The sequence below is a fragment of the Eubalaena glacialis genome, chromosome 9 (assembly GCF_028564815.1).
Source record: "Eubalaena glacialis isolate mEubGla1 chromosome 9, mEubGla1.1.hap2.+ XY, whole genome shotgun sequence".
In the NCBI taxonomy this organism is placed as follows: Eukaryota; Metazoa; Chordata; class Mammalia; order Artiodactyla; family Balaenidae; genus Eubalaena; species Eubalaena glacialis.
This window is the reverse complement of record NC_083724.1, coordinates 119191900-119219128: the sequence shown is the minus strand read 5'-3', so window position 1 is coordinate 119219128 and position 27229 is coordinate 119191900. Positions and strand designations below refer to the sequence as shown.

General features: G+C 43.1%; 1 protein-coding gene across 2 annotated transcripts in view; it reads left to right on the top strand.

Moving 5' to 3' along the window:
* The window catches only part of GALNT7 (polypeptide N-acetylgalactosaminyltransferase 7), a 136977-nt gene extending 111662 nt beyond the window's left edge, over window positions 1–25315 (top strand). Inside the window, exons 4-12 of one of the 2 annotated variants that reach the window (XM_061199498.1) lie at window positions 3605–3735; window positions 3985–4064; window positions 6289–6471; window positions 9522–9639; window positions 11024–11146; window positions 14218–14436; window positions 17879–17977; window positions 18659–18787; window positions 22929–25315. In XM_061199498.1, the coding sequence (XP_061055481.1) occupies window positions 3605–3735; window positions 3985–4064; window positions 6289–6471; window positions 9522–9639; window positions 11024–11146; window positions 14218–14436; window positions 17879–17977; window positions 18659–18787; window positions 22929–23066 (1220 nt within the window). In that variant the 3' untranslated portion in view covers window positions 23067–25315. Of the gene's footprint in view, window positions 1–3604; window positions 3736–3984; window positions 4065–5962; window positions 6146–6288; window positions 6472–9521; window positions 9640–11023; window positions 11147–14217; window positions 14437–17878; window positions 17978–18658; window positions 18788–22928 lie in introns of both variants that reach the window. The other variant, XM_061199499.1, reaches the window with a different exon arrangement.
* Window positions 25316–27229: the final 1914 nt, after the last annotated feature.

The window sequence follows — 27229 nt, the reverse complement described above, 5'->3', positions numbered from 1 at the left end:
TTTTTATTTATAAAAAAAAGTACCTACTAAAGCTTATTTTGTTCTAGATTTGATTTAAGATATTGAATAGAAGGAAATTGTGTTTTATTTTTTACTCTCTTTATGGAGCAAGCTCTAACACATTTAGGGAGACATCGGTTAGTCTTGGTTCAACTTGGCTAGAGAGAGATGGAGCAGTGATTTTCCAGATAAGTGGGGTTTTTTAAGTTAAAATTTTTTTCTTCAAATAGATCCATTATTGTAAGCTGAATATATCTTCTTAATGACGTAAATATCAAAAGATAGATAATGCTATAGCTCAGACCCCAAAGCAGCATGTAATTATGCTGCTAAAACCCAAGTCTGGGCAGTTATTTATTCTTCTTTGCTTGTCCTAAAACTGAGTTGAAACCTTTGAAAACTGACCAAAGAGCACAGACAACTCAATAACAACAGGATATCTGCTTTTTGGCAAATGAGTTTTGCAGAGAGTTTTTGTGTATAAGTAGTGATACCACTGGATATAATGTTAGAAAAGAAGTCAGAACATGGGCAGCATGAAAATACCATTCAAAATGGCTTTACAAGAGCTTCCTCCAAAACTTAATTTAGAACTCTTGCAGTCTGGATAAACCTCTGCTGTTTTTGGAAGGACACAACCAGAATCTTGATCTTGTATACATATATTAGCATGGAGAGAAACAGAAATATGACCTACCACTTTCTTCAACTAATCATTTTTAATTACAACAGGGAATGTGTAACTTTAAATTTTCAGTCATCAAATGCCTTTAGCTTAGACATCTTCGTTGCAATTTTCTACAACGGGATCATTTTCATTAAGAATACTATTCCTGTCTCAAATAAATATTTGAAAATATGTTTTTAAGTGATACTGTTGGTGCCAACAATGTTTTAGATTTAGCAAAACTTAAGTCTACAAAAATAACTTGGAGAAATCCCATGTCTATGACTGTACTGATTTTAAGAACCACTATGTTATTAATACAAGTTAAAAAGCTCAGAATAGTCTTTAAAAAAAAAAAAAGTGAAGATACACCAAAAGGTGTTTCCCATTCTAAAATCTTGCTTTCTTGCTTGGCCCGAGGAAAGAACAAAATTGGGGGCTTAAGTTTTTTGTCCAGTTTAATTTTTTTGTGATCAGTGCTTCTGTTGTTACAAATCTCTAACAGCCTCTTGTAACACATTTTAAAAGCAATTACATATAGGGTCTGCTTAGCTTACAGTGTGGGGAGGGTCGTTGATTGGGGCTACTCTTGGACAGAAGTACAGAAGGTCTTTAATTACTCTTCCCAATTTCAAAACACCCTTGAACATCTGTCAGTCCTATCCTCAGTAAAACTATACAGCATTTGGTAAATCTGACTTAAGTGAAAACTTGGATTGTTTTCTTTCCCCAATATATTCAGTAATTAAAACTCTGAGTTAATAATTTTTCTTTTAAAGACAAAATGCTTAACTAATTTATATAAAACCTCACAAAAGAGCTGGCTGCTCAGAACCCTCGGGTTTCTGGAAGTTACAATGTCCTCAGAACGGAAGGGTCTGGGGCCTTTGAACAGAGAACACTCCTCTCCACCTGTGCATTGGGCAAAGGGCTACACGGACCACGTGTCCTCCTTGCAGCACTCAGGTAAGGAAGCTGCGGGAGCACTTCCGCTCACAAGTGCACATCATTTCCACCTGCTTCTCATTGGCCACAGCAAGTCAGGTGGCCCAGCGTGCAGTCCGGGCTGGGGCTGGAGAGGATTGATCATCCCCTAGCAGGGGCCATGCTCATTCGGGGCACCGATCTATCCACTGTAGTGAGACCCAAGGGCAGCCAAAGTCATCTTAACTAGAATCTAAATTTAAAGAGCACACCATCGACTCATTTCTGGCTGTAACAATTTATTTTAGCTATATTCAGATCACATATCCAAAAAAGTACCTAATGCAAGTCAGAAGGGGCTTTAGAAAAAAAAAACTTAGGACTGTACAGAACTAAAAAAAATAGGAAGGTAAGAGCTTTTTTTAAAAAAAACAACAGCAACAAAAAAACCTTATATTGAAGGGAAAATTATCAAGACTTTCTGGGGAAACATTGTAATTCAGCATGAGAATTTTATTTATAATTCTCATTACAACTGGACACCAAAGTAGAGAATGGAAAATTTTTTCTTCTCAATTTTGAATACCCATGTGTGGGTATCTTGCTAATTATAAGCTCCTTAAAAACGAGTAAAGTATTAAGTGTACAGCCTGATTTGCCCATTTAACCACTGGCTCATTACTAAATACAGCTGCTTGGGGGGTTGTTTTTGTATTCATGGGCCAAAATTTTAAACAACTTAAAAATAATTTTTGTGTCTTCAAGAAACATCTTTAAGGATCCAGGAATTAGTTGTGGCTGTGATGAGTCAGTTTCATTGGCTCATAGTGATGCAAACAAAAACTGTTCTCTTGCAACTAGGAAGCCAAGATGGAAAGTTTGGCAAATGTATCTTGTTTTTATAACATAAAATTTTCTCTACCAAACTGCAAACATATATATATATATGTGTGTGTGTGTATATATATATACACATATATATACACGCATATGTGTGGAAATGATATATGTATTTATTATATAAATATGTAAAGATTTATTTATAAATATATACATACACACACATATATATACAGACACTTGATGCTTAAAATACAGAGAAAATGGGATCTTTTATTGTTACTTGCCAACTGGATGGGGACTATATTCATCACCACACCAAGACTACTCCCTTCAACGCTGACTGTAGTAGAAAGATGGCTCAGAAACAAATATTAACCTATACCCTGTGTGGATCCCGAAGGCCATGTAATGTTATTTATAGGCAGTACATCTTCAGAAATCCTGAACCATTGCTTCTTCCAAAAGCAAAAAACTATTGTGCCTGAAAGCTTCTAGATATGATATTAACATTTGATTTTTTAAGTTTTCATGTCAGTTGGCATAGTCATCATTTATTTGTTTAGAGAGAGGTTTGATAATTCTCAGGCTAGCTAGTTCTCCGTAGGTATATTAAGCTCAAAATTTAACTCAATTAATACACTTCACCTTACTTCCCTATACATTTAACATTCAATATGGTCTGTGTAAAATTACCGAGTACTCAAAGGACCTGTTGCCTATCCTCATTTCTTGAGAAAAATAATACTTTAAATGGGGACTTCCCTGGTGGCGCAGTGGTTAAGAATCCGCCTGCCAATGCAGGGGACACGGGTTCGAGACCTGGTCTGGGAAGATCCCATATGCTGCAGGGCAACTAAGCCCGTGCGCCACAACTACTGAGCCTGCGCTCCAGAGCCCACGAACCACAACTGCTGAGCCCGTGCGCCACAACTACTGAAGCCCTTGCGCCTAGAGCCCGTGCTCCGCAACAAGAGAAGCCACCGCAATGTGAAGCCCGCGCACCGCAATGAAGAGTAGCCCCCGCTCAACGCAACTAGAGAAAGCCCGCGCGCAGCAGTGAAGACCCAACACAGCCAAAAATAAATTAATTAGTTAATTTAAAAAAATAGTTTAAGTGGTTTATTAGCCATAAATATAATTTATAATGTTGACTGAATTTTTTATTCATAGAACACTTAAAAGAAAAACTGGATGACTATATTAAGCTGTGGAATGGCCTAGTCAAGGTATTTCGAAATGAGAGAAGAGAAGGTTTAATTCAGGCACGAAGTATCGGTGCCCAGAAGGCTAAACTTGGACAGGTAGGACACATTTGATATCTATTATGTCAACATTTTGGATTTGGTAACTAAAAGATCATCTACATTTTTAAGTACCCATTTAATTTTTAATTCTTTAAAATTGAAAATGCTACCTTAAACAGATAACTTATATATCAAAATTGACTCTAACGCCAGTTTATATTAGCATCTAATTTTAAATTGTACGTGATATATGTCGTGCTGTATATGAGTTTTCTTTCACCCTGCCTCTTTTTTTTTTTTCTCCAGGTTTTGATATACCTCGATGCCCACTGTGAGGTGGCAGTTAACTGGTACACACCACTAGTAGCTCCCATATCTAAGGACAGGTAACATTACCTTGCTTTTTTTCTTTCCTGGTTGAAAAGTAAACCTCATCCTAGAAGGACAAATAATGTTCCCATTCTTCTGATTCCAGTTCCATTCAGTGCATCAAGTTGTATGTTGAGTATTATTTTTTAGCTAGTTGTTTCCCTGGGTGGATCTAGGTGGCTACTTGGGGCTGATTCACATGCGGGCAGTTAGACATTTGGGATAAGCCTAGGGCATCTCACTCAGAATCTTCTTCCTCTGGCTACAAAAGCTTTGCTCTAAGAGTAATATTAATTGTTCCCGCACACTGTGGTAACATTCTAAAGACTTGAAGGAGCATGCTTTGGAATTCTGCCTATGGGTTGTTTTATGCCCTTTGAAGTGATTATTTTACACAGTAAGGGCCAGCTCTTACCTGTGGCAGGACCTTGGGTTCCCATAGGACCTTTAAAGTTTAGAAGTAGACGACTAGCCTATGGAAATGTGGTGATCACCAATTTACAGAAAGAAGGTCTGAAACAGTAGACGGGCAGCACCAGTTTTCTAGTTCCCAAAGCCTTCCTTGCTTTTAGTCCAGAATCCTGACTATTTCAGAATCAAGAAGAAATAAGACATGTCCCTGTGGCAATGGCCTGAGTCAGAGGAAGAACTTTTGGAGGATTTTATCATCAGAGCATCTATCAGACACGATTTCCACGTGCTGTCTGATTTAATCCTCACAGCAACCCTGCAAGATAGATATTATTACCTCCTTTGTACTAAAGAGGATGCTGAGGCTAAGAGAAATTAGTTAGTTTGCCCCAAATCAGACAGCTTATAAACTACCCAACTGAGATCTCTCTGGGACGCCTTCCACCGCATACTTGGAAATCCGAGAATCATAAGGAGAGATAACCAGCCTTCACCTCTCCTGGTGAAAGCTGGTAGTCCTCGGGGTGGTGAGGGAGGTCATACCACAGGGACCCTCCACTCGCCCATGGGAGTCCACTGTCTGGAGGGAATAAAGTACCTTTCCCCTGTATCGAAATTCTAAGCCCCATTGATTTTCCCCTTCTCCTTGGTTTCTAAACATCTAAAAAGCACCTTAACATGGCTGTAAAAAACTATAATCTCCATTTTAGGATATGCATTTTAAAATTCTTTCTGATAAAATGAACGTTGGAACAAGCAGGATACTGATTATCTTTGTAGAGCTGGCTCTACACCTGATTGATCAGATAGTTCTAGCATTTTCATGAAGCCCACGTAAAAGGTATAATATTTTTTTGCTCCAAATTCTCAGGCCACTATTTATGTTCTTCAGCAGGTTTTGAGGGATTTTTTTTCCTTGTTTTTTTAAAAAGCAGGAATACAATACAGTACTTTTTTTTTTTTTTTGCAATGAAAGAAAAGCTGTTTTTTCCCAATAAAAGAAGTAGGAAAAGAAGATCAAGTAAATGTACAGAAACAGATTTTCATAGTCACTGCTTCCAAAGAAGTAGAAAGCAGCAAAGAGTTGGGAGCACTGCTGAACGTGTAGCAGGTATTATCTTTCTACACACACACTCATTTTTAATGGAGGGGTAAGGAGGGAAAATAACAGGCAGGGAAATCTGGTAAATAATGGGAAGTTACCTAGAGAGTGTTGCCTGTAGGACCACAGTGAAAATGAGGAAATCCTATTAAGTTCAAGTTCATGGCTCTTTGTCCCTGACATGTGTCTGTGAGCCCAGGGACATTTCCTCTCGCCTTCCCTTAAGAAAACAGCCTCCTTGACTTTTCAAAGCATTCATTCACTTCCCATTAGATATGAAAATCCCCTAGTGGGGGAGAAAAAAAGGCAAACCCACAGTAACAAGAGAGAATCTAGTTAGGCATGCTCAACTAGTCAGTTTTGGGTTCTTAAATGCTTTTTCATTTTCTGTAAATGTTTCAGAACCACATGCACTGTGCCTCTGATAGATTACATAGATGGGAATGATTATTCCATTGAGCCACAGCAAGGTGGGGATGAAGATGGTTTTGCCAGAGGGGCCTGGGACTGGAGTTTGCTATGGAAACGTATTCCTCTAAGCCACAAGGAAAAGGCCAAAAGAAAACATAAAACTGAACCTTATCGGTAAAGATTACTACTTCCTTTTCTTACGTGGAACGTTTACCTAAGTACTTTTCTTTTTTTCCTTCCCCATGTACTCGTGTAAACATGTGGGTCCCTACACGCCCTTGCATTTCATCTTCGCTGCCATCATCAACACAATACAGAACCACTTGCACTGTGCCGATTATAGATGTCATAAATGGCAACACTTATGAAATTGTACCCCAAGGGGGTGGTGACGAAGATGGGTATGCCCGAGGAGCATGGGATTGGAGTATGCTCTGGAAACGGGTGCCTCTGACCCCTCAAGAGAAGAGAATGAGAAAGACAAAAACTGAACCATATCGGTAATCACTAAATCACTTACCTGTTTCTCTTTTCTCCAGTTGCTGCTAACCTATTAACCTCTTGCCAAGCTAAAAATAAAAAAAAAGAAACGTGTTATTAAAACTGTAGATGCTGTCTCAGATTCTGAAAGGGTTTCTTTCTTTGTGCTGTTTCAGAGGTTTAAACTCACACTTGCTGCTTTGTGGTTTTGCTTTTTCCTTAAAAGCAAGCTCCGTTTGGGGGTGAGCATGCTTTATGGCATTAGTTCCAAATACAGGTGAAAAAAAAGAAAATCTTTGCCGTCATGTCCTAGTAGACTAGACATGAAATTTTGTTCTTCTGATGATTACGTCATTCTGTAAGTTTAAAATGCTCACATTGCTTACGATCCAAGTTTTATATCCACTTTGATGCCTTGCGGGTAGTGTTGACAATGAAAGACAGTAACAAGAGTTTTTTTTTTCTTCCTTTTGTTTTATATGCTAACTCTTAAATACTAATTTCATCCCAGTTAAATCTGATTAATCAAAATACATGACTTTGGGAAATGTTACATAGAATCCTTTATTACTTCATTTTCAGAAGAGCACTTGATGAAAAGGAAACTTCATTCCAAAATCTTCCTTTTTCTCCCTTCTTGTGGCTCTTCAAATAGAACAACTTGTGCCACTCTCTCTTTGGTCTTTTCACTGGAACATTTTACCATCTTTCAGAAGAGTGGCCCCAAATGAAATGTTTGTGAAAATGCTAGTGTAGGCTTCTAAATGTGTCTGATTTTATTTTTCTGATCTTATGGTTCTGCTTTTGGTCTCTCTCTTACTGTTACGCTACTGATGATGTTGAAACTCAATTTGGGGAAGGTGTCTCCAACGTCATGCAAAAAGCTGGTGGGATTTGGGCGTGTCGTGATACCAGGATCCTGAAATGGCAAACATAAGGAAATTATACAACTTTCAGCTTTATTTGACATTTTCCAAATTTCTCTTTGAAGTTCTTTTTCAAAAATTGTCCAGGAATCTACTGCTTACCCGCTTACCCTGACTCACAAATAATTCTGGGAGAAAAAACATAAGGGGTAATAACTCCAGTTCTATTCCTACCAATCCCATGGACTAGTAAAGAAAATTTTTTTAAATGTGGTAGAAAATTTTAAGGAAGGTTTCTCTTTTAAGTTACTCATTGGTTTCCATGTTAAGATACATTTTCAAATATGTACTGAGATAAGTGGGAATATATTTAAAGATCAAAAAGGCATAGTTATAATAGAGTAATGTTAAATGACAGTTAAATAAATGTGGCATGAAAGTATAACTGAAAACGCAGTAGGGCTGTTTCTCCTTTAAGAAGAAAAGCCTTATGAGAGAATGACTTTCCCCTGATGTGACTTCCCTTTAATATTGAAAATATTTCTTGCTTCATTATCTTTTTAATTAATATATTTATTTATTTATTTTTGGCTCTGCTGGATCTTCGTTGCTGTGCGCGGGCTTTCTCTAGTTGCGGCGAACGGGGGCTACTCCTCGTTGCGGTGCGCGGGCTTCTCATTGCGGTGGCTTCTGTTGTTGCGGAGCACGGGCTCTAGGCACACGGGCTTCAGTAGTTGTGGCACGTGGGCTCAGTAGTTGTGGCTCGCGGGCTCTAGAGCGCAGGCTCAGTAGTTGTGGCTCGCGGGCTTAGGTGCTTCGCGGCATGTGGGATCTTCCCGGACCAGGGATCGAACCCGTGTCCCCTGCACTGGCAGGTGGATTCTCAACCACTGCGCCACCAGGGAAGTCCCTTGCTTCATTATTTATTTAATATTTAATGAGTGCTTACTATGTGCCAGGCGCTATTTTCTGGGGATAAATTTTAAAGAGACGTGTTCCCTCGTGGCACTTAACATGTAGTGGGTGAGACAGAAATTAAACAGTTAACTGCATGAATAACTGGAGCAGCAAGTGTGACGAGTGGTGAGAAGAAAAGCTCACGGAAAGTGTCTTGAAAGTGACACTGAGGCCGAGCCCTGAGGGATGAGAAGTCGGCCCTGTGGAGGAGGAGGGAGGGCCATTCAGGAGACTGCGGCATAGCCAGGGCCCTGGGACAGGAGGGGGTTGGGCAGAGCAGGGAGGCATTGCCTGCTGCCTGCTGGGGCTTGGATGGGGCAGGAGAGAGCGGAGGACACAGTCGGGGTTCCTGTGCCTGGTCTAGGATGGCAGCAGTGACGCTGGGAAGAAGTGGGTTCAAGATGTGTGTTGATGGTAGAATCAGTAGGAGTTGGTGATAGACTGAATATCAGGTGTGCTGATGAAGAGGCTCTAATGGAGGGATCTACCTAAGAATCGAATGCAGTGATAATTCACTGTTCCCAGGGGAGGGGGAACAGGGTGAAAATTATTCCTAACGGTGGGAGTGGCTTGCCCTAAAAAGCTATCAAGTCTTTTTTTCTCTTGTCCCTAAAAAGTACCCAATTCAAGGTCCTACTCAAGAAGGACCACAGATCACCCTTTGGCAGCCCTGCCTCCTGACACAGTAAATAGCTGTGTCTAATGCTCTTGTGTCATTTCTGTGCTGTATTTGCAAACTCTGAATGAACCGTGGCTGTTCTACCATGATTTACGCCCTTATTTGGCAAACCACTGAGCTATAAAATTAAAAAATGAGAGACTACTTCCATGGTGTATGGTTTCACTCATCCCAGAATGACTCATAAATCATTTCAGGAACATTTAGCAGACCACGGCTGTATGGCTCAGTATTTTTAGGAGTGAAAGAGAAAATTCTATTTTAACTAAGTCTCAAGGATTAATTTTTAAATAAACAAAGGAACCAAGGCGCCCTCTAATGGCGAAATGATGTAATGCTCTAATTTGTAACGAACTGTAACAGGATTTCTGTTAGAAATTGTAGTAAATTCATAAGGAATTATGAACACATTGTTTCATGAAGGCTTTATAATTTCTTAATGTTTGGCCATCAGTTTTGTCTTTTCTATGCACTGCTTATACTGTATTCCATAAAGGCTTGTTATGTGTTGTTGAAGGGGTATTGGGGGTTTGTCTTTAAAAGTTATTTCAGCGTTTCTTTTTCTTAGGTCCCCAGCCATGGCTGGAGGATTATTCGCCATTGAACGAGACTTCTTCTTTGAGCTGGGTCTCTACGATCCAGGCCTCCAGATTTGGGGTGGTGAAAACTTTGAGATCTCATACAAGGTAACATTTCATTGAAACAAATGCAGTTTTCTAAGCAGTTATGGATTCTTGTGACTTTCAGATAAGGCTGGTTTCTTTGGGGAAAAAAAACCGAAAAACCTGTTTAATGCATTTCTCTAAATTATAAGGAAAGACTAACAAAAATATTTGCCTTTTGGGAAAACTAAGGCAAAAATGCAAGCTCCAAACTTACTACATACGTAGATGGCTCAGCTAAAAATGGAAGCCAGAGAGCTTCAGAAGTAAAAATACCTCCTCTCCTTCCCCTCCCACCCCACCCCCAAAGGCCTTCTGTACCTCGGAGCCTTTTGTGATAGGAGCCCTTGCGGGAATCAGCAGGTGTGGGGCTCCATTTGACCATCCACTGCTGAAGCTCGCCTTCATCACCGCAGGACAGGATGCTTCAGGTCAGAGGTAGTGATCGTGTGTCCAACAGTGATCGTGTGTCCTCACACTGACCCTGGAGCTGCCTTCCTGCAGCACCCACCCCTGCCCCCCGCCGCTTCCCAAAAGAAAGAAGTATTTTCCAGTTTGAGTTGAACACATAGGCGTTACCTCTTGTCTTAAATGTCCGGTGCTCAGCACTGGGAGGGACAGAAGAGGAGGAGCTCGGTCCTCGCTGTCAAGGAACTTACAGCCGATGAGCGATGAGAATTACGCTTAAATTCGTAGTACGATCAGAAGGTAGACCGACATTCAGGTGGTGTGATTCAAAGGCAGCATCATGCTGGAGGACGTTTTCGAGGCAGAACCAGGAAGACGGGCCGAGCTAAGGGGGAGTAGAACGGGGAAAGGCGCAGGGCAGGCATGGGGCCCACCGTCTGGCAGAAGCTGACAGCGTGAATCCGACGGGCGTCCAGGAAGGTGGCGTGGGCAGGGGCGCCAGGTCCACAGTGAGGAGAGCCTTCAGTGCTGGGCTGAGAGACTGTTGCTTAATCTGACAGGCAGTGGAGACCCATCGGAGAGACTAAGCAGGGGAGAGCATGACCCAGAGCTGCCCTTCAGCTAGCCTAATCTCCTGCTATAAATAAGGGAGCCTGAGTAGAGGCAAGAGGAGGCGAAGGAGCCGGCAGGTTAGGCGGGTATGGTAACAACCCCCCAGGTGGGAGGAAGCGTGTTAGCGCTGGGAGAGATGAAGAGCGTTGGGACGCAGGAGTCTGCCTGGCTCTGCGGGGGCTCAGGACGGGCCCCTGGGTGCCCTGTGCGCCTGCGTTCCCCAGTGGCCTCTTTGTTAGTATGTGAGCTTGAGTAACAAGAAGTTATCGTAGGATCTGTTTAGCTGGTGAATTCCCCGTAGACCCTGTGTCTAATTTAGACTTTAGGTTTACGTTTACAGGACAGATTGGGCGTTTGAGACAGCTGCCACGTGTGTCTTTCCTGACAGATCTGGCAGTGCGGTGGCAAGTTACTGTTTGTCCCTTGTTCCCGTGTCGGGCACATCTACCGTCTTGAGGGCTGGCAGGGGAACCCTCCGCCCCTCTATGTCGGGTCTTCTCCTACCCTAAAGGTGAGTCTTTCGGTTAAAAGTGGGGGGGCTAGGGAGCTAACACCTATGTGCCACGTGGCCACTTAATGTCAGCTTGCTGGCCAGGCGACATCTTTGAAGCAGTCACGCAGGTTCTCACTTTTCACTTAGACTAGACTTATTCATGAAACTTCTTATTGTTTTCTAGGATTATTCCTGGTATCCCACTCTGATTAGAATTCCATTATTGAATGGTTTTGAATGTTCTCCGTCAAGATATCTCAGATTTTAGAACTCCACTCAATATTCTGTAATGGCCTATATGGGAAAAGAATCTAAAAGAAAGAGTGGAAATATATGTATAACTGATTCACTTTGCTGTACACCTGAAAGTAGCACAACATTGTAAATCAACTACACTTCAGTAAAAATTTTTTTTAAAAAATGATAACTCAAATTTTTAAAACCTGACACCATGTAGGAGAGTCGTTGAAAGGGAAATACCGACGTCTATTATTCCCACGTGAGTGAAACACTATTTTTGTTTGGTTTTTAAAAAGTAAAGTAATTATAATAGAAGTTTGTGTAGTAAACAAAATCACATTTTTCAACAGTGCTTGCAAAATGTGAATGAATAACTTTTGTCCCTCAAACCAGGGACAAACCAGGAGAGCTTCACACAGAGGCCACAGCCCCAGTGCTGGCAGGACGATGGCCTCTCTCTTTGATGGAACAACTTAGAAGCCCTTTGTTTGGGCGGCTTTCATAGACTCTTAGAGCATATGACTGTGGTGCCTTTCATTTTCTGGAGCCCTTAACCAAGTCAAAAGCAGAAGGAAGTCTATTTTTGGCTACGGATGCAACTCAGGACCGTTCCCCAAAGCGAGTAGATAACAGAAGCAGAGACTAGGCTTTAAGAACCAACACAGCCCTCTAACCGACCAAATTTTTTTAGAAGTGGCCAAACGGAGCCCTGCTAGGACAGGGGACGAGATTTAAATCTCCACAGTAAGATAGAGATAGCAGCCAGTGAACACTGGGCCCGACGGAGTTGCAGGAAGACAGCCGCCCTTGGAATCCGCCCCACAACCACGAAGAACTGATGGAAAGTCAGGTCGGTTCAGGAAGGCCGGTGCTACAAGCGAACGGAAAAGAGAGGAGAGGGAGACGCTCATCGCTGTCAGATGAACCAGCAAGTGCAGCCTTCACCAGCGCCTTCTGTCCTCCACTTCTGCCCGTCCCCTCCGCCCTCCAGGGCTCTTCCTCCAGCCGGTGGTCTTCTCTGAGCTGCAGACCTTTACGGTCAGCTGTCTTGTAGAACACCTCTCTCTCTCTTTTTTTTTTTTTTTTTTTGGTGGCACCACCTGGCATGCAGGATCTTAGTTCCCTGACCAGGGATCGAACCCGAGCCCTTGGCAGCGAAAGTGCGGAGTCCTAACCACTGGACTTCCAGGGAAGTCCCTAGAACCCTCCTCTTAGATGGCCCTCAGATGTTTCAGACTTGGCCTCTTCAGAGCTGGGCTTTTAACTTTCCCTCAGAGGCGACTCTCTACCCTCCATCCCACCCCTCAGGCCACCTCCACTCCCTGCCCCGGTTATTCCCCTCAAATCTGAATCTGATGTCTGCTGCCTACGAGGACCCTTCGGACGGCCGTCAGCTAATGGGTGACGTGCAAAACCCTTGGAAACGATCAGTAGTATCACTAATAGCTCACACGTCGTGAGTGCTTAGTGTGTACAAATCTAAATACTTCGCACCGATTAACTTCTTAATTAGCCTCATCTTAAAATGAGGAAACCGAGGCAGCTTTTGTCTTAGCGAATCCTGCATTCCCGCTGTGGTGATGGACCTCTTTCAGGACTCCGCATGCACCGTGCTTTGTCATATGTTTGCACTGCTCTTTGCCCCGGGCCCAGTCCCGCCTGACTGACCGCTCCTTCAGGACTGAGCCGTCCCCGCCCTCTCCATCCCAAATAATTAAATGCTCCTCCTTTTTGTTGCCGTAACCTTAGGCGTGTGCACTTAATTCGTCATGTTCACGAGTACCTGGAAGACACGGACTGTGTCTAACTTTGGGTGGATTTACAAGAATTCAAAATATTTAGCAATAATGTTGTGTGCTTTTAGGAGGCTGCCGCTTAAAACTTTTTGAGCCCACGGGCTTTTGCAGAAACATGCCCACGGCCAGGCGTGCACCCTTTTGATAGTTATCTTGTAGCCAAGAGAAAATTTAATCTGAGCACTAGACGTTCCTGCTCTGTGGCCAGCGGGCCAAACCCAGCCTTTTTCAGTAAATAAAGTTGTGTCGGAACCCAGCTCTGCCGTTTGTTCGCGTGTTCCCTGTGCTGCTTTCTCACTGTAGCAGCAGAGGTGAGTAGTTGCTACAGAAACTGGATGGCCACCCAGCTGAAAAGACTGACTCCCGGGCCCTTTATAAAGTTTGCTGCCCCGTGATGTCCAAGCGCAAGGGCCTCGCTGGATCTGTGCTGCGTCCATCGCATCGATTCACGCCTACGAGCGCTCATTCAGTGAAACAGTAGAAGTTAGATCTTTGTCAGTTCTCACACATCAACTTACATGATTGTTCTTTAGTTGCTTTTCAAAATGCACCCCCTGGGGAAACTATCCACTTAATTCTGGGCTGCAGTGCAGTGGTTCAGGTGTAGCTGTTACAAGATGGGCAGAGCCACTTGCAGAAATGTGCTTGTTGTTTTCCCCAGTGGTTTCTGATGTGAGACCCCTCCCTCCGCACGTGCCAGCAGCATGGTCCTCAGGAGATTGTTGAGGGGTCGGGGGGTGCCCGGTGCCAGCCAGCCAGCCTCTCTCACCAGCCCTCTGCGCTCAGCTCCATCAGCAGGAAAGAATGGATTATCTTAGAGTATGGGACCTTCAGCACAGTGACACCAGATTCTGTGTCCGTCACTCTGGTTGAACACGCGTGACAGGGACATGTCAGAGTCGCGAGCTCGCTTGCATTTGTGTCATTAAGTATCGGGTCCTATTGAAACGAATTTGTCGTATGTTGGTCATATTTCGTATGTCGAAGAGAGGCTGTTTATGACAGTACAGATATTTTTGGTTTTTATAATGACGTTAATTTTCTTTTTCCCAGAATTACGTCAGAGTTGTAGAGGTCTGGTGGGATGAGTATAAAGACTACTTCTATGCCAGTCGCCCTGAATCAAAGGCATTACCATATGGGGATATATCAGAGCTGAAGAAATTTCGAGAAGATCACAATTGCAAAAGTTTCAAATGGTTCATGGAAGAAATAGCTTATGATATCACCTCACACTACCCTCTGCCGCCCAGAAATGTCGAGTGGGGAGAAGTGAGTATCAGCCGGGGGTCAGATCTCAAAGTGTGTGTGTATGGAGACTGAGCTTGGGAGAAAGCAGAGCGAGATGGGAATGTTGGGGGAGAGAGGAGAATTCTTGGGGGAAAGTTTGGTGAAAAGCTGTTAACCTCCCAGCCTTTCCACCGGACAGTTCCCCTGCACCGACCTCCCGCCCCAAGTCCCTCCTGTCTGCTCCGCTCGGGACGCTGTCCGCTCCCTTCAGCTCCTGCCTTTCCCCACCCCTCGCCCGACTCCCTTCCTCGGCGAACTCCTACCTACCCTACTGCTGTCCACGTGGAGATGGCCCACAGTGAAAAGCCTTTCTATGCTTCCCCGCTCCATCCCGAGACTCAGGCCTGCCATCCTCTCCTAACTCGGAATCACCGTCTGTAAGGGCCCCGGGGCCCTGCTCACCACCGTGTCCCAGTGACCTACGTGGAGGCCCCATGTGCAGTAGGCACCCAGACAGTGAGGGTAACTGAAAACAGTGAAAACCAAAGGCCTTGATCTGTGTTGCCTTGTCTTTGTTTCTTCAAACTTGGCTCCGTAGCCTCCTTTCTGAATGCACCCACCCTTGTGCCTTATCTGCTGCCCTGTAGGTGCATTAAACACGCCATGAACTTTCAAGCCCACGAGACCTTGCTTAGTTATGTTTTCAGCAAATAGTGGTTGAGGGCCTACGAGGTGCCAGTCACTCTTCTAGACAGAAAATGTGACAAGCAAGGACCTTCTCCTCAGGGAGCGTGCATGCCAGTGGGGCAGAGAGAGAAACAGAAAACAAAGAGTGTAGTGACAGATGGTGGAAAAGGCTATGAAGGAAATAGACAGCTGCTGTTTGAGGGGACTCAGGGACCCGGTAAGGGAGGCTTCTCGGAGGAGGTGATGGTGGGTCTGAGATCTGAATGATGAGGAGCCAGCGAATCAGAGAGCCGGGAAAGGCTCTGTGTGTTTGATAAGCAGAAAAGAGGAGGTGCAATGAGGCGCAGGGGCAGGTGGAGAGGGCAGCCGTCCTCCTGAGAGTGGGAGGCCACAGGAGGGCTTTAAACAGAAAGGTGATGGGATTCCATTTATGCTGTGTTTTCAATCACCCTACAGTGGGGCCTAAGAATGGAAGCAAGGATGCGGGTTAGGAAGCAGTGGGGCGGTTCCAGGGAGAAGTGATGGTGGCTGGGACGAGGTGGTAACAGTGGAGGTGGCGGGACGCAGGCCCCGTCAGGGTGCTTAGTTCATCTGGAGGCAGCTCCCCGACGGGCAGGGCAGCGGAGGGTGTGGGCCAGCAGGACAGCTGGTTTGGTTTTATTTGAGTATCGGGTTGGGTGGCCGCCAGGGTGGGGAGGTGGGCAGAGGGGGCGGCTGGGGAGGGGCCCAGAGGGACCAGCGGGGGCACGAAGAGCCCAGCAGACACCCCGCTGGGCCATCCAGATCTCAGGCCCAGAAAGGAGGCCACATGTGCATCTAAAGACGTTTATTTGGATCCAACAGCAGGTAGATTGTTTCATGGGACGGAATGAGAAAAATACAGAGGAAAGAGGCAGGATCTGTCCCTAAGGAGCCCCAGCACTTAGCGTTTGGGTAGAAGGATGCCCACGCTCGCGCGCTCTCTCTCTCTCTCTCTCTTTCGCTCTCTCTGCGCCTCTGTCGTAACTCCCAACTAGACCGAAGCCCCTGGGAGTCCGGACCGCCTTTTGGTTCTCTTTCGCTCTGGAGAGCACCTAGTCAGCACACTGCCTTGTGCGTGGAAGGGATGGATTCTCCTGGAGAGCTTGCCCAGTAGAGGCTTCAGACTCCTCCCTGCTCATGCTGAGGGCTCTCAAATGCTCCCCCTTCAACCCAAATCTCTGTCCCAAAGCCCAGACTAGGGTGTGTGAGGCTGGACGCCCCCCCGCCAACCACCCCCCGTGCTGATGCCTCAGGCCCCAAACTCTGGCGCCTTCGTTGACTCCTCTCCTCTCACACTGCACACCCAGTTCCAGAAACCGACCTTCCTCGCCCTGCTCTAAGCCACCACGTCTCCCACTGAGACGAGCCCTGCCTGCCCCCGGTTTGCTGTCAACACGGCCGCCGGGCCGCGTCACTTCTCGCGCCGAGCCCCGCGAGGAGGCCCCGGGCACTCCGAGGTGGGGGGCAGAGCCCTTCCTGGGGGCCCCGCTGCCCCCGGCCGCCCCCGCTCGCCCCCGCTGCTGCTCCCCGCCGCACTGCAGCCTGGCCGGCCTCCCCCCTCGTCCTCCTCCCGCGGGCCTGCGCCGGCCTTGCCCTTCCCTCCCCCGGGATGCTTTGCCTGGGGAAGCAGAGGCAGCGTCTGCAGGCACGGCCAGGCCTTCTGTGCACCTCCTGCCCCCCAGACACTCCCACCCCTCAACTTGCTCATCTGTCTCTTCTCCTCGGCTCTCACTTGTCACTTTCTAACGTGTCTGTTACGGTTTTGCTTATATTCAGGCTTCCCCTCCTAGAGCGTAAGCTCCGTGGGGCGAGGATCCGATCCATTTCGTGCACTGGCGCATCAGAGCCTTCAGCATGGCTGACACAGCACTCACGTAATAGTTGACGAATGAATAAAAGCGTGAGCCAATGAACAGATGGAACGTTCCATCCTCCCTTTACAGTCTCACCCTGAACACGTGTTCGGTTTAACCCTCCCCACTCTGGCCCCTGCACCTCACAAGCCACTTCTGCACCCTCCCTGCAGCTTCCAGGGTGAACCCCTGCCCTGTCCTCTCCCGGGGGTCGCCTCCAGCACCGCCCGCATCCTCTCTACAGACAGCAGGGCCTCCGACCTCTACTTGCTTCTCCTCTGAAGCTCTTACCGTCCTGGGTGCTCAGTCAGTGTTTGCCGACTGAAGGAATGAATAAAGCATTTTATCCAAATACAGTAGTAATTTATAATTGAGATATAAATCTGTAATATTTCCAATAAGGAAAAAGTGGTTTTTTTGTTTTTGTTTTTTACAAAATGTGCATTTCAAACATGGAAACACGTGTTTGCTGCCCACCTGCGACATCCATAGTCAGAGAGGAGCCTCACTGCCCAGGCCCCTGGAGGCTGCTGCCAGGAGTGGGAGCCTTACCTCCCAAGTTCACTCTGGCCTAGACACGGGGGCCAGTGTCTGTGACCGCCATGGTCAGCTCCGTTTGCGCTATTTCCTTCTCATTCACGTGAATGATCATGAATCTGAAATGGTACTAATGGTATCTTTTTATTTTTTTCTTCTGTGGTATTTTATCAAAATCTAGAGGCCAAGACCCTCCGTTGGAATGAGCTCATTCCAGTGTTGATTTCAAGACTTAAGTGATTTCAGAGATGGCTGTAGCTCCGAGCTCCTCAAGGCCTGAAAGGACAGTAGGGACCCGGTTAACTCGAAGCTCTCTGATGCCACGTGAGAGCTTATTAGAGTCTAAACTGTCGCCTTCCCTGTGGTTCTTTGTTCATTTTTTTTAGATCAGAGGCTTTGAAACTGTGTACTGCATTGACAGCATGGGGAAGACAAACGGAGGCTTTGTTGAGCTGGGCCCCTGCCACAGGATGGGCGGGAATCAGGTAAACAGCCGGGCTTTGCGATTAATTCCGTCGGCGCTGGAAGCAGCTGGGCTGACTGTGCATGGGGTTTCGCCTGGTTTTCCATTTGGTGACTGTGATTGTTTGGTAAAGTAAAACATTCCGTGAAAAACTGACAGTGCTAAAACGTTTACTTAAATGAGGGGATAAGAGCAGTCCTGGTTTTCATGTAAGCAACCAGAATCTAGAATTTATGTCCAATGTAGGAGATTCGAATATATTCTTGCATGAGTGTGTAACTATGTAAGCCTAGCTCCCTAACAGTATTATTTGCAGATACTGTTCAGTACCCACATCTTCCCCCCAGTAGGCTGGGATGCTATTGCCAATCATGTATATTTCACTAGTATATTCTCTTACTTCCTTATGTGAGTATTTTTCTTGTCTCTGATTTACATTGTGAAACATTATCAGGTCTGTTTCCACATTTTCATTTTCTTACATTGTTGGTACGAAATTCATATGTTAGTGACCCATTCTGTATCTAAGAGGCTAAAGAACATAATCCTTTAAGAGTTAGAAGGGGTCTTTACTACCATCCAAATGAATAATTCCTGTCTTTGGACTTACAGTTCCTAACATACAGAAACATGGTAGAGAAATAGGATAGTCATTGAGTTTAATTATAGGAGTTAAGTTTCTTTCTCTCTTTTTATTTAATAGCTTTTCCGAATCAACGAAGCCAATCAACTCATGCAGTATGACCAGTGTTTGACGAAGGGCCCTGATGGATCCAAAATTATGATTACACACTGTAATCTGAATGAATTTAAGGAATGGCAGTACTTCAAGGTATTCTGTGTTTCAGTTCTGAAATACATGCTATTTCATTTTAATAACACCTACCGTGTGGAATTTAGACGTATAAACCTTAAAACCTGCATTGACACTGACTTGCATGTCCGTCTCACTCACTCATTTGTTCTCCTGAGCACGAGTGGCTCATTGTTCCATACTGAAGCATCACTTTTATCCTCTGGTGTAGTATTGTCATGGAAGGAGGCCACCTGGAGTCCATGCAGACCCACTGCTAATTTATCAACACAGGAAAACCAGTGTTCCCTGAGACAGTCACCACCATTGTTCTAATATCAAAATCCGATCTTTTTAATCCAAAAGAGTCATTCATTAAAATTACATATATAATGTGTAAGTATACCTACGTATGACACATAGAAAATATTGCGTTTATTTTTGCATTTTATTTTATTAACTTTTAAAATATTGCTGCCTGTTGTCCAGCAGGTGGGGATAGAGACGAACAAATAACGTGTTGGACTCTAGGCCTTCAAAGCTTCTCATCATGGCTGCTTGCTAAATGCAACAGGATACATGTCGCCTGTTGCTTGTTTTAAAGGTCATGTTTAGTTTTTCACTTGACTCTGTGGGAGCAGTTTTTCTGTTTCAGCTGTGAATATTCAGAGTTCTGTGCCAGGTTGAGGATTCCAACATAATAATGGTTTTCTGAATAATTTTCAAAGTCTAGACTTGGCTAAAATAAATCAATTTATTATGAAACAAAAAGTTGGGGAAGCTGCCCCAGATTGAAAGAACCTGGCAGCCCTGAACTTTCTTTACGCATCTTGTGTTCACTCTCATGTCCTCCCTGTCAGCAAACACTTGTTTGCCACATAGTGATGATGTTATGACCCAGCTGAATATTTCCAGTTATCATTGTGCATAGATGATTACTATGAAGTGGTAAGTATGTGTCAGTTGCTGATATTTTTCTTATAACAAGTTAGGAAAGAGAAGATTAACAAAAACCCCAGAGAAGAGAGCATTTATTTACACAAAAAAAGATGAATAATAGCAATAAAGGCTAGGGGTGAGTAAGGACAATATTAGTAAACTAGTAAAAGAAGGTTAGCAGATGCAAAACGACACAAGAAGAAGTGGATAAGAATGGAATGTACATATTTTAGATATTTTAAAGGGCACAGCACTGAATATCCATTTGTGCATCAGACATTACTAAATATTCACTGGGGCCCTTCAAAAAATATCTAAAGCCCATCATACTATAATGGCAGAGAAGGAAAAAAATGCAGAAGTAAAAATAAGCAAAATGCCATAGGACAGCAAAAGAGAGATTAATAGGAGGAGTTATTTCTGATGAGTTTCATGTAGGAAGTATCACTGCACCAGGTCTTGAGGTATAAAAAGGCTTTTCGTGGATAATAAATGAGAAAACGGGTGAGCAGAGGTGTGGCATCAAAGTGTAGAGAATTCTAGGAACTGCGTTTGGTCTGGTTCCCTAAGTTGTTCTCCATGGGAAAGAGCATGGAACTTTGTTTCGTGGGCTTTAGGGAGTGACTGACATTAGTTAAGGATCACAGTGATAGGAAACAGTGGATACTTTTAGGAAAATAATTCCGGAAATATTGTCAAGTATGGACTGGTGAGCAGGAGGCCAGCTCGGTCAGTGGTTCTCACTCTGCCCCGTCTCTGGACCCCCTTTACATCCTTACAAACCACTGACACGCTCCCCAGACAGATTTGTTTTAGAGGTTACAGCTAACGGTATTTCCTAAGTTGGGAATTAAACCTGAGAATTGTCGTATTTATGTATGTATTCACGTAAATGTAACAATCATAACCATATTACATGTTAATATAAATAACACTTTTATAATCCCCCCAAAAGTGAGAAGAGTGGCATTGTTTTATAGTTTCACGAACGCCTTTAATGTCTGGTTTAATAGATTCTTATTCTACTTCTGCGTTTTGTTTGATGCGATATGTTGTTTTAGTTGCGTATTTGAGGAAAATCCGGCCTCACATAGACGTGCAGTTGGAAAACGAGGGGTAATTTAATAGCCTTTTCAGATAATTGAGGCTGTTCTTCTTCAGTGCTACACAAGTGTGTAAGTGGTAGTTTCTTAAAAGCTTTGCAATGTAGAATCTGGAATCCTATCAGTGAACATTTTGTTCTTTGTTGCATTAAACCCACTGGTCTGTCTTACACCGGAGTGGATCTTTTGTAACATCACACATTCGCTGCTCATTTGGAAAACATTGGCTCACTAAGTCATGTAGATCTTCCAAATGATGGCACATTTCTTCATACAATGCCAAATAAATCACAAATATAACCACTGATTTCATCAGAAAAGTCTTTAAATCTTTTGCAGCTGTCAAGTTCATGGTAATGGATACAAGTTTTCTAAAACTCGAATTTTTGCTTGAAAACTCAAATTTTATCAATGGCAACAGATACTGTCAGCTTTATTTTGTTGTTTTTTCCTTGAAGTGATGGGCTCACTTTATTTTCTGGAAAATGTCTACCCAGTCCCAAGTTTGCATAATTGTAATCTGCCTGCAGGTTGTCCTTTCAAGTCAGAATGACAGCCCACGAGAGAAGGAGCTCGTTCAACCCTCGGGTCCCGACAACTGCTCATGTGCTGTCCACTCTTCCCATACTATCTCATAGGGTCAAGATTTAATAAAACTAATACATGGACACCAGGGGGGAAAGGGTGGGGGGTGAACTGGGAGATTAGGATTGACAAATATACACCGCTGAGTATGGAGTAGATATCTAGTGAGAGCCTGCCGTATAGCGCAGGGAACTCTACTCGGTGCTCTGTGGTGACCTGGATGGATGGGAGGGAAATCCAGAAGGGAGGGGATATGTGTATACATATGGCTGATTCACTTCGCTGGGCAGCAGGAGCTAGCACAACAGTGTGAAGCAACTATACCCCAATTAAAAAAATAATAAATATTTAAAAAATTAATTTAAAAAATTAAAAATAGACGATCTACATCCCAGGGCCATTCATTATGAGAATTAAATGAATTAATACACGTAGAGCGTCTGGTATGCGTCTACCTGGCATAGAGCAAGTGCTCAATAAATGTTAAACGTTATTATCATTAAAAAAAAAAACCAAACTGGGCTTCCCTGGTGGCGCAGTGGTTGGGAATCCGCCTGCCAATGCAGGAGACACGGGTTCGAGCCCTGGTCTGGGAAGATACCGCATGCCGCGGAGCAACTGGGCCCGTGAGCCACAACTACTGAGCCTGCGCGTCTGGAGCCTGTGCTCCGCAACAAGAGAGGCCGCGATAGTGAGAGGCCCGCGCACCACGATGAAGAGCGGCCCCCGCTCGCCGCAACTAGAGAAAGCCCTCGCACAGAAACGAAGACCCAACACAGCCAAAAATAAATAAATTAATAAAAAGAAAACAAAAAAAACCTAATACGTTTTTACTGCCTTGTCAAGGGCGTTCTCAAGTGAAACTGGCTTTTTTTTCTTTTTTAATTGTGAGTGTGCGTCCATGGAGAACATGACCGCGTGATTGATGCTACGGCCCCAGCACGTTCACCCAGCATGGCTTTTGCGCCATCAGTATAAGTGTCCATACGATGAAGAAGGCAGATGGGGCTCTTCGTGTTATTATGAAACCGTTTTGACCTTACAGACCCAATCTTAGCTAGTCTGATGACCACGCTCTGAACAGCCCTGAGCTGTACTGAAGGAACCTCCAGCAGGTGACCAGGGCTCGACCAAGGCAAGGGCGGTGGGGGGGGGAACGGCTGCAAGCCCAAGCCACTGCAGATGTCCGTCCTCAGCCAGCGACTTGGAGGAAGGAAGGAGGGAAATGCAGCCTGAGCTGTGCTGTCCTGAGCACAGGAAAGCTGGTATCGTCATTAGTAGGATAGGAGCTAGAGGAGCAGGTTCGGAGGGGAAGATGATGAATTTAAGTTTGTATGTATTGAATTGGAGGTACCAGCAGTACATCATGACTGAACAATAACAGGATGTAGAAGACTGACGATCAAGAGAAACACAGACTCTGGGGTGTGCCTGGTTCATGCCTGCCCGATTCGCTTGAATAGTCTTCTTACGAAAGCCAGGCTGTGACTTTGTCTAATGTCAGTGATAGCACACAGTGCAAATGTAACACTGTGTTTCCCTGTGTTTTCCAGAACCTGCACAGACTGACTCACATTCCTTCCAGAAAGTGCTTGGATCGCTCGGAGGTCCTCCATCAAGTGTTCATCTCCGACTGCGACTCCAGCAAAATGACTCAAAAGTGGGAAATAAATAACATCCATAGTGTTTAGAAGGAATGAAAGAAACCAATAACCTACCTACTGACATGTAAATTTATACAGGACTGAAAACCTCCTGAAACCTGCTGCAACTATTGTACAGCTCCAAACCCAGAGGCTCTTGAGGAGTCTGAGGACATTGATAAACTGTGATTTTACGATAACATTATCATCTGCAGTTACTGTTTACAAAACTGCTTTTACCTTAAACTTTGTAGATGTTTACATCTTTTTTTTGTTTTGTTTTAAGATGATGTTGGTAATCTGTGCATTTAGCTCTGTTTTATTTAGAACAGAGTAAAAAGCATTGTTGTCTTTTTGGGATTACACTCAGGGGTCTGAAAGGCAGTTTGATTGTTTTTTTTTTTTTTTAACACACTTGAAAAAAGGTTGGAGTAACCAGCTCGTCATATGTAACTTGGTGATTATCAACCTGTTGTATCTTTATTTAATTTTACATCTTTTTGAAGCACTGCCACAGGTTATTAGCCAAGGTGGCCTTCCTTCACAGTCATGCTGCTTTTTTGAAAGGTGAATTTCAACACATTTAGTGCCTCTTTTCATTTCTTGGTATATTTCTAGAGCTTTTGATGCAATTTGTAGGATGTTGATGGAATTGTCACCTGTCTGAGGAATACTTTTACCACTCAGAACTGAATTAATGTGCTACCATTTGCTCTGAAATTGAATGTTGTATTGCTTGAAAAAAGAAATGACAAGATGGAACATCCAAAGCTATTCCGTAGGGTTTGAAGATTGTACGGCATTAACTCCCCTATTTGCTGGCATTCCCAGTGTCCTCTGTCAGTACCAACTCCTAAGGCAGCAGGGGGTCTACTAACTAGAGAAAAATGTCCCCTGACATTGGGGATTGACTTTTCCCCATTCCCTGTCACCATAGAAAACTATAACTAACTAACTAACTCTCAGTTTTGAAACCTTGAAGAGGGGGTAACAAAAACAACAAAACACCACTGTAAACACATCAAAGGTTTGTTCTGACCGAGGTGAGAATTTCCAAACCCTTGTTGGATTAAGCCTTACAAGACTACTGTGTGTTACAACCTAAGCTGTGCAATTTATGAAGCTAAGGGTGAATAGACATTTCATTTATATCTTCATGAAATTCCCTGCACAGTTTTTAAATTTTAAAAAAGGCTATTTAAAAATATAGTTCATTAACAAATATGAATTCTGTTAGATTATCTGTTAGTTCCCTAGTGTTTCTTATTTTTTTTTGAAAGCATATTTCTATTAGTATTTTTCCAGTGAAAAGAAGACTTGTTTGAATTTACACATTTATTAAGATAGTACCTACTAGAAGAAAACCAAATACTCCAAGTTGTCAATAGATTTTAATTGCTAAATAGTCTTTTATTACCTACAAGGTTAAAATGCTATGTCGAATGCAAAACAAATTTTTTTTAAAATGATGAGGTAGGGAATGGCAAGTAAATTAAGCATTTTTGATCCTGTAATCATATCAATGAAAGGAATTCACAAACTACTACCAGAGGGAAATATACTTAATTAAAGCCTAAAAAAGAAAAGGGAAAAAACCCTACATTTGTTTGAAAGAAAAGCCTACAGATTTGTTTCTTCCAAGCTTAGCTCTTAACTTCGGAGAGTCAAAGTTCAACATCCTAAACAGAGTTTTATTTATAATTTTTGAATTGCCAATTTGTATTTTGCTACTGATCTCTGATCAACCATTTGAACTTTCATTCATCTCTAGGGATGTTTAAAAAGGAATACATTTATATGATTATATAACTGCAAAATAAATCAACTATAAATAAGAAACTAAGAGAATTGGTACTTTAATTACTAGTGTGTTTGCAAAAAGGCTCCATTTTCTTTGTTGAGTAGATTATAACCTTGTTAACTATGCATAGGCCTAAGAAAGGTGGCACATAAACTGTGCATGTAAATTTTAAATGGGTATTTTGTGCAATTCGTTGAGATACTCTATAAAAAAATGATTCTATATATTGAAATCAGAAACCTTACCAAACACGAAAACACATCAGAAGCTGCTGCCATAATGACTATTTTCTACTGTAGGCTGCTTTGGAAATAATTCCCATATCCTTGCTTTGTAAGTTGATAATATCACTATGCATTTCTACACATTTTATAAATTTGATTTATGCAGATTTTGATACACTGTATGTTTCTGTAGAAATTGTATAAATATTCAAAATTTTATTAGGGATAAATTTGAGAAGTTTATGTATATCTTAATTCTGGGTTGCTTGTTTTTTAGGTGAGAAAAAAATAAAATACTGTATTTTAATCCATGGGTTTTTTTAGTACTTGCAATCATTTCTATATCTAAACACCGCATGTTTGAAATAATTACTTGATTTTATTGTTTACAAGATACACTAACATAATAGTTAAAATATCATAGACCACAGTTATATGTTGAGTATGTGCTTGAGTGTTGGTTAGAATTCTGCTTAGAATGTGTTTAGAATACTCAGAGCTTACCTATCTAAGAAGGAAACATAAAGGCTTATTTTTGCCCCTGGTTGCCTATGTATAGAAAATTTTTAAAAATCACTTACCAATTACAAAAAACAACCCAGCAACGTATATCTTCCTTGGCAGTGTATTCTACTATATCATTGCCCGTTGAAAGCAAAAACTTAAGTCAAAATTCTTTACAACCTGATAGATCAAGTGAGTAGAAAGAAGGGAGGCCTACCAACATGAAGTGAGAACTGGGCCGTAGGACCTTGTAGCACAACCCACGACATCTCAGGAGAAGGTACGGCTGCCAGCTTTCCAGTGAGGGGCCATGTTGGTCTGGGAAGCTCGGCTGTTGTCATGGCTTCATTTCTCAGCTGCTGTGCCTGAGAAACGTGGAAAAGTGACAGAGCACCAGACTGAAGTGATTGGGGGCTCATTTATCTCCTAAGAGATAGTCTTTCACAGGGATCTGGGAATATGTTTCATCATTTCTGGACAGACTGTAATTGGGGGAAAAAAGCCACTTAAAATTCGATGGAGAACATGACAAGTACCTGACCTGAGCCAGAGGGCTACTAGGCCAGTAATTGGGTATGTGAATATTAATCCATGTGAAAGCACTTTTAGAAGTACCGAGCACTATGAGAATGCATGTTATTCATTAGAATCTGTTGCCAAAAAATAAAAGTCAGAATGATTTTGGGGGACCACTGTCCCTGGGAGTGGAGATTAACAGAAGGGCTGTTTCTAAACTAAATTCGATAATTGCTTTGCCAATCTCCTTTTTAAGATTTTGAGGACTTCCCCAGCGGTCCAGTGGTTAAGGCTCTGCGCTTCCAATGCAGGGGGCGTGGGTTCGATCCCTGGTTGGGGAACTAAGATCCCACATGCTGTGCGGTGCGGCCAAAAAAAAAAAACTTCTTAATTAAAAAAAAAAAAAAAAAAAGAGTTTGAAATGCCTATAACTGTGGTTGGTGGGTTTTGGTTTTGTAAGTGGATCAGGCCTTGGGCCCGCGTCTGAGCAGAGGTGGCATAAGGGCGCCTTAATTTTCATAACAATGAAATTACAAGCTGCTAATCTGAATAGTGTAGTATGGTGCACTTGTCTGCATTCGAATCCCTGTTCCATTGCAAATTACCTGTGTGACCCTGGCAAGTTATTGATGCTTCCCTATGCCTCAGTTTCCCCATTCGTAAAAGGGGGGAAATAATAGTCCTGTTTTATAGGATTTTTATTAGGCTTGTATGGGTTAACATACATGAAGTGCTTAGAATAGTTCCCAGCATATAATCAGGGTAACATAAATGGTAGCTATTGTTACCTGGTTTCAAAGTCTTAAAATCGGTCTTTAATCAGAAGAACTAAGACAGCTACACTGCAGACCCTCTATAAAGGCTATGTGTGTGTGTACCTGTGTTTCATATGTGAGAGATCATTACCTCCACTTTCCAAGTGAAGAATTTAAGCTCATAAGTTAAGCATAAACACTGGAGGTGAAATGGTTATCCATAAGAGAATAATTGTTATCTCTACCTCACACCGTTCATGTGTAGAACGTAGTTTTCAGTGGTCGAATTTATAATTTAACCTTTGGATAGAACTAAGTGCATCTGGAAGAATGTCTGAGATAGAACATTCTTTAAATCATCTTTAAACGAAATTTCTCTTGGGCTTTTGATATGAGCAAATAAACTCCAGC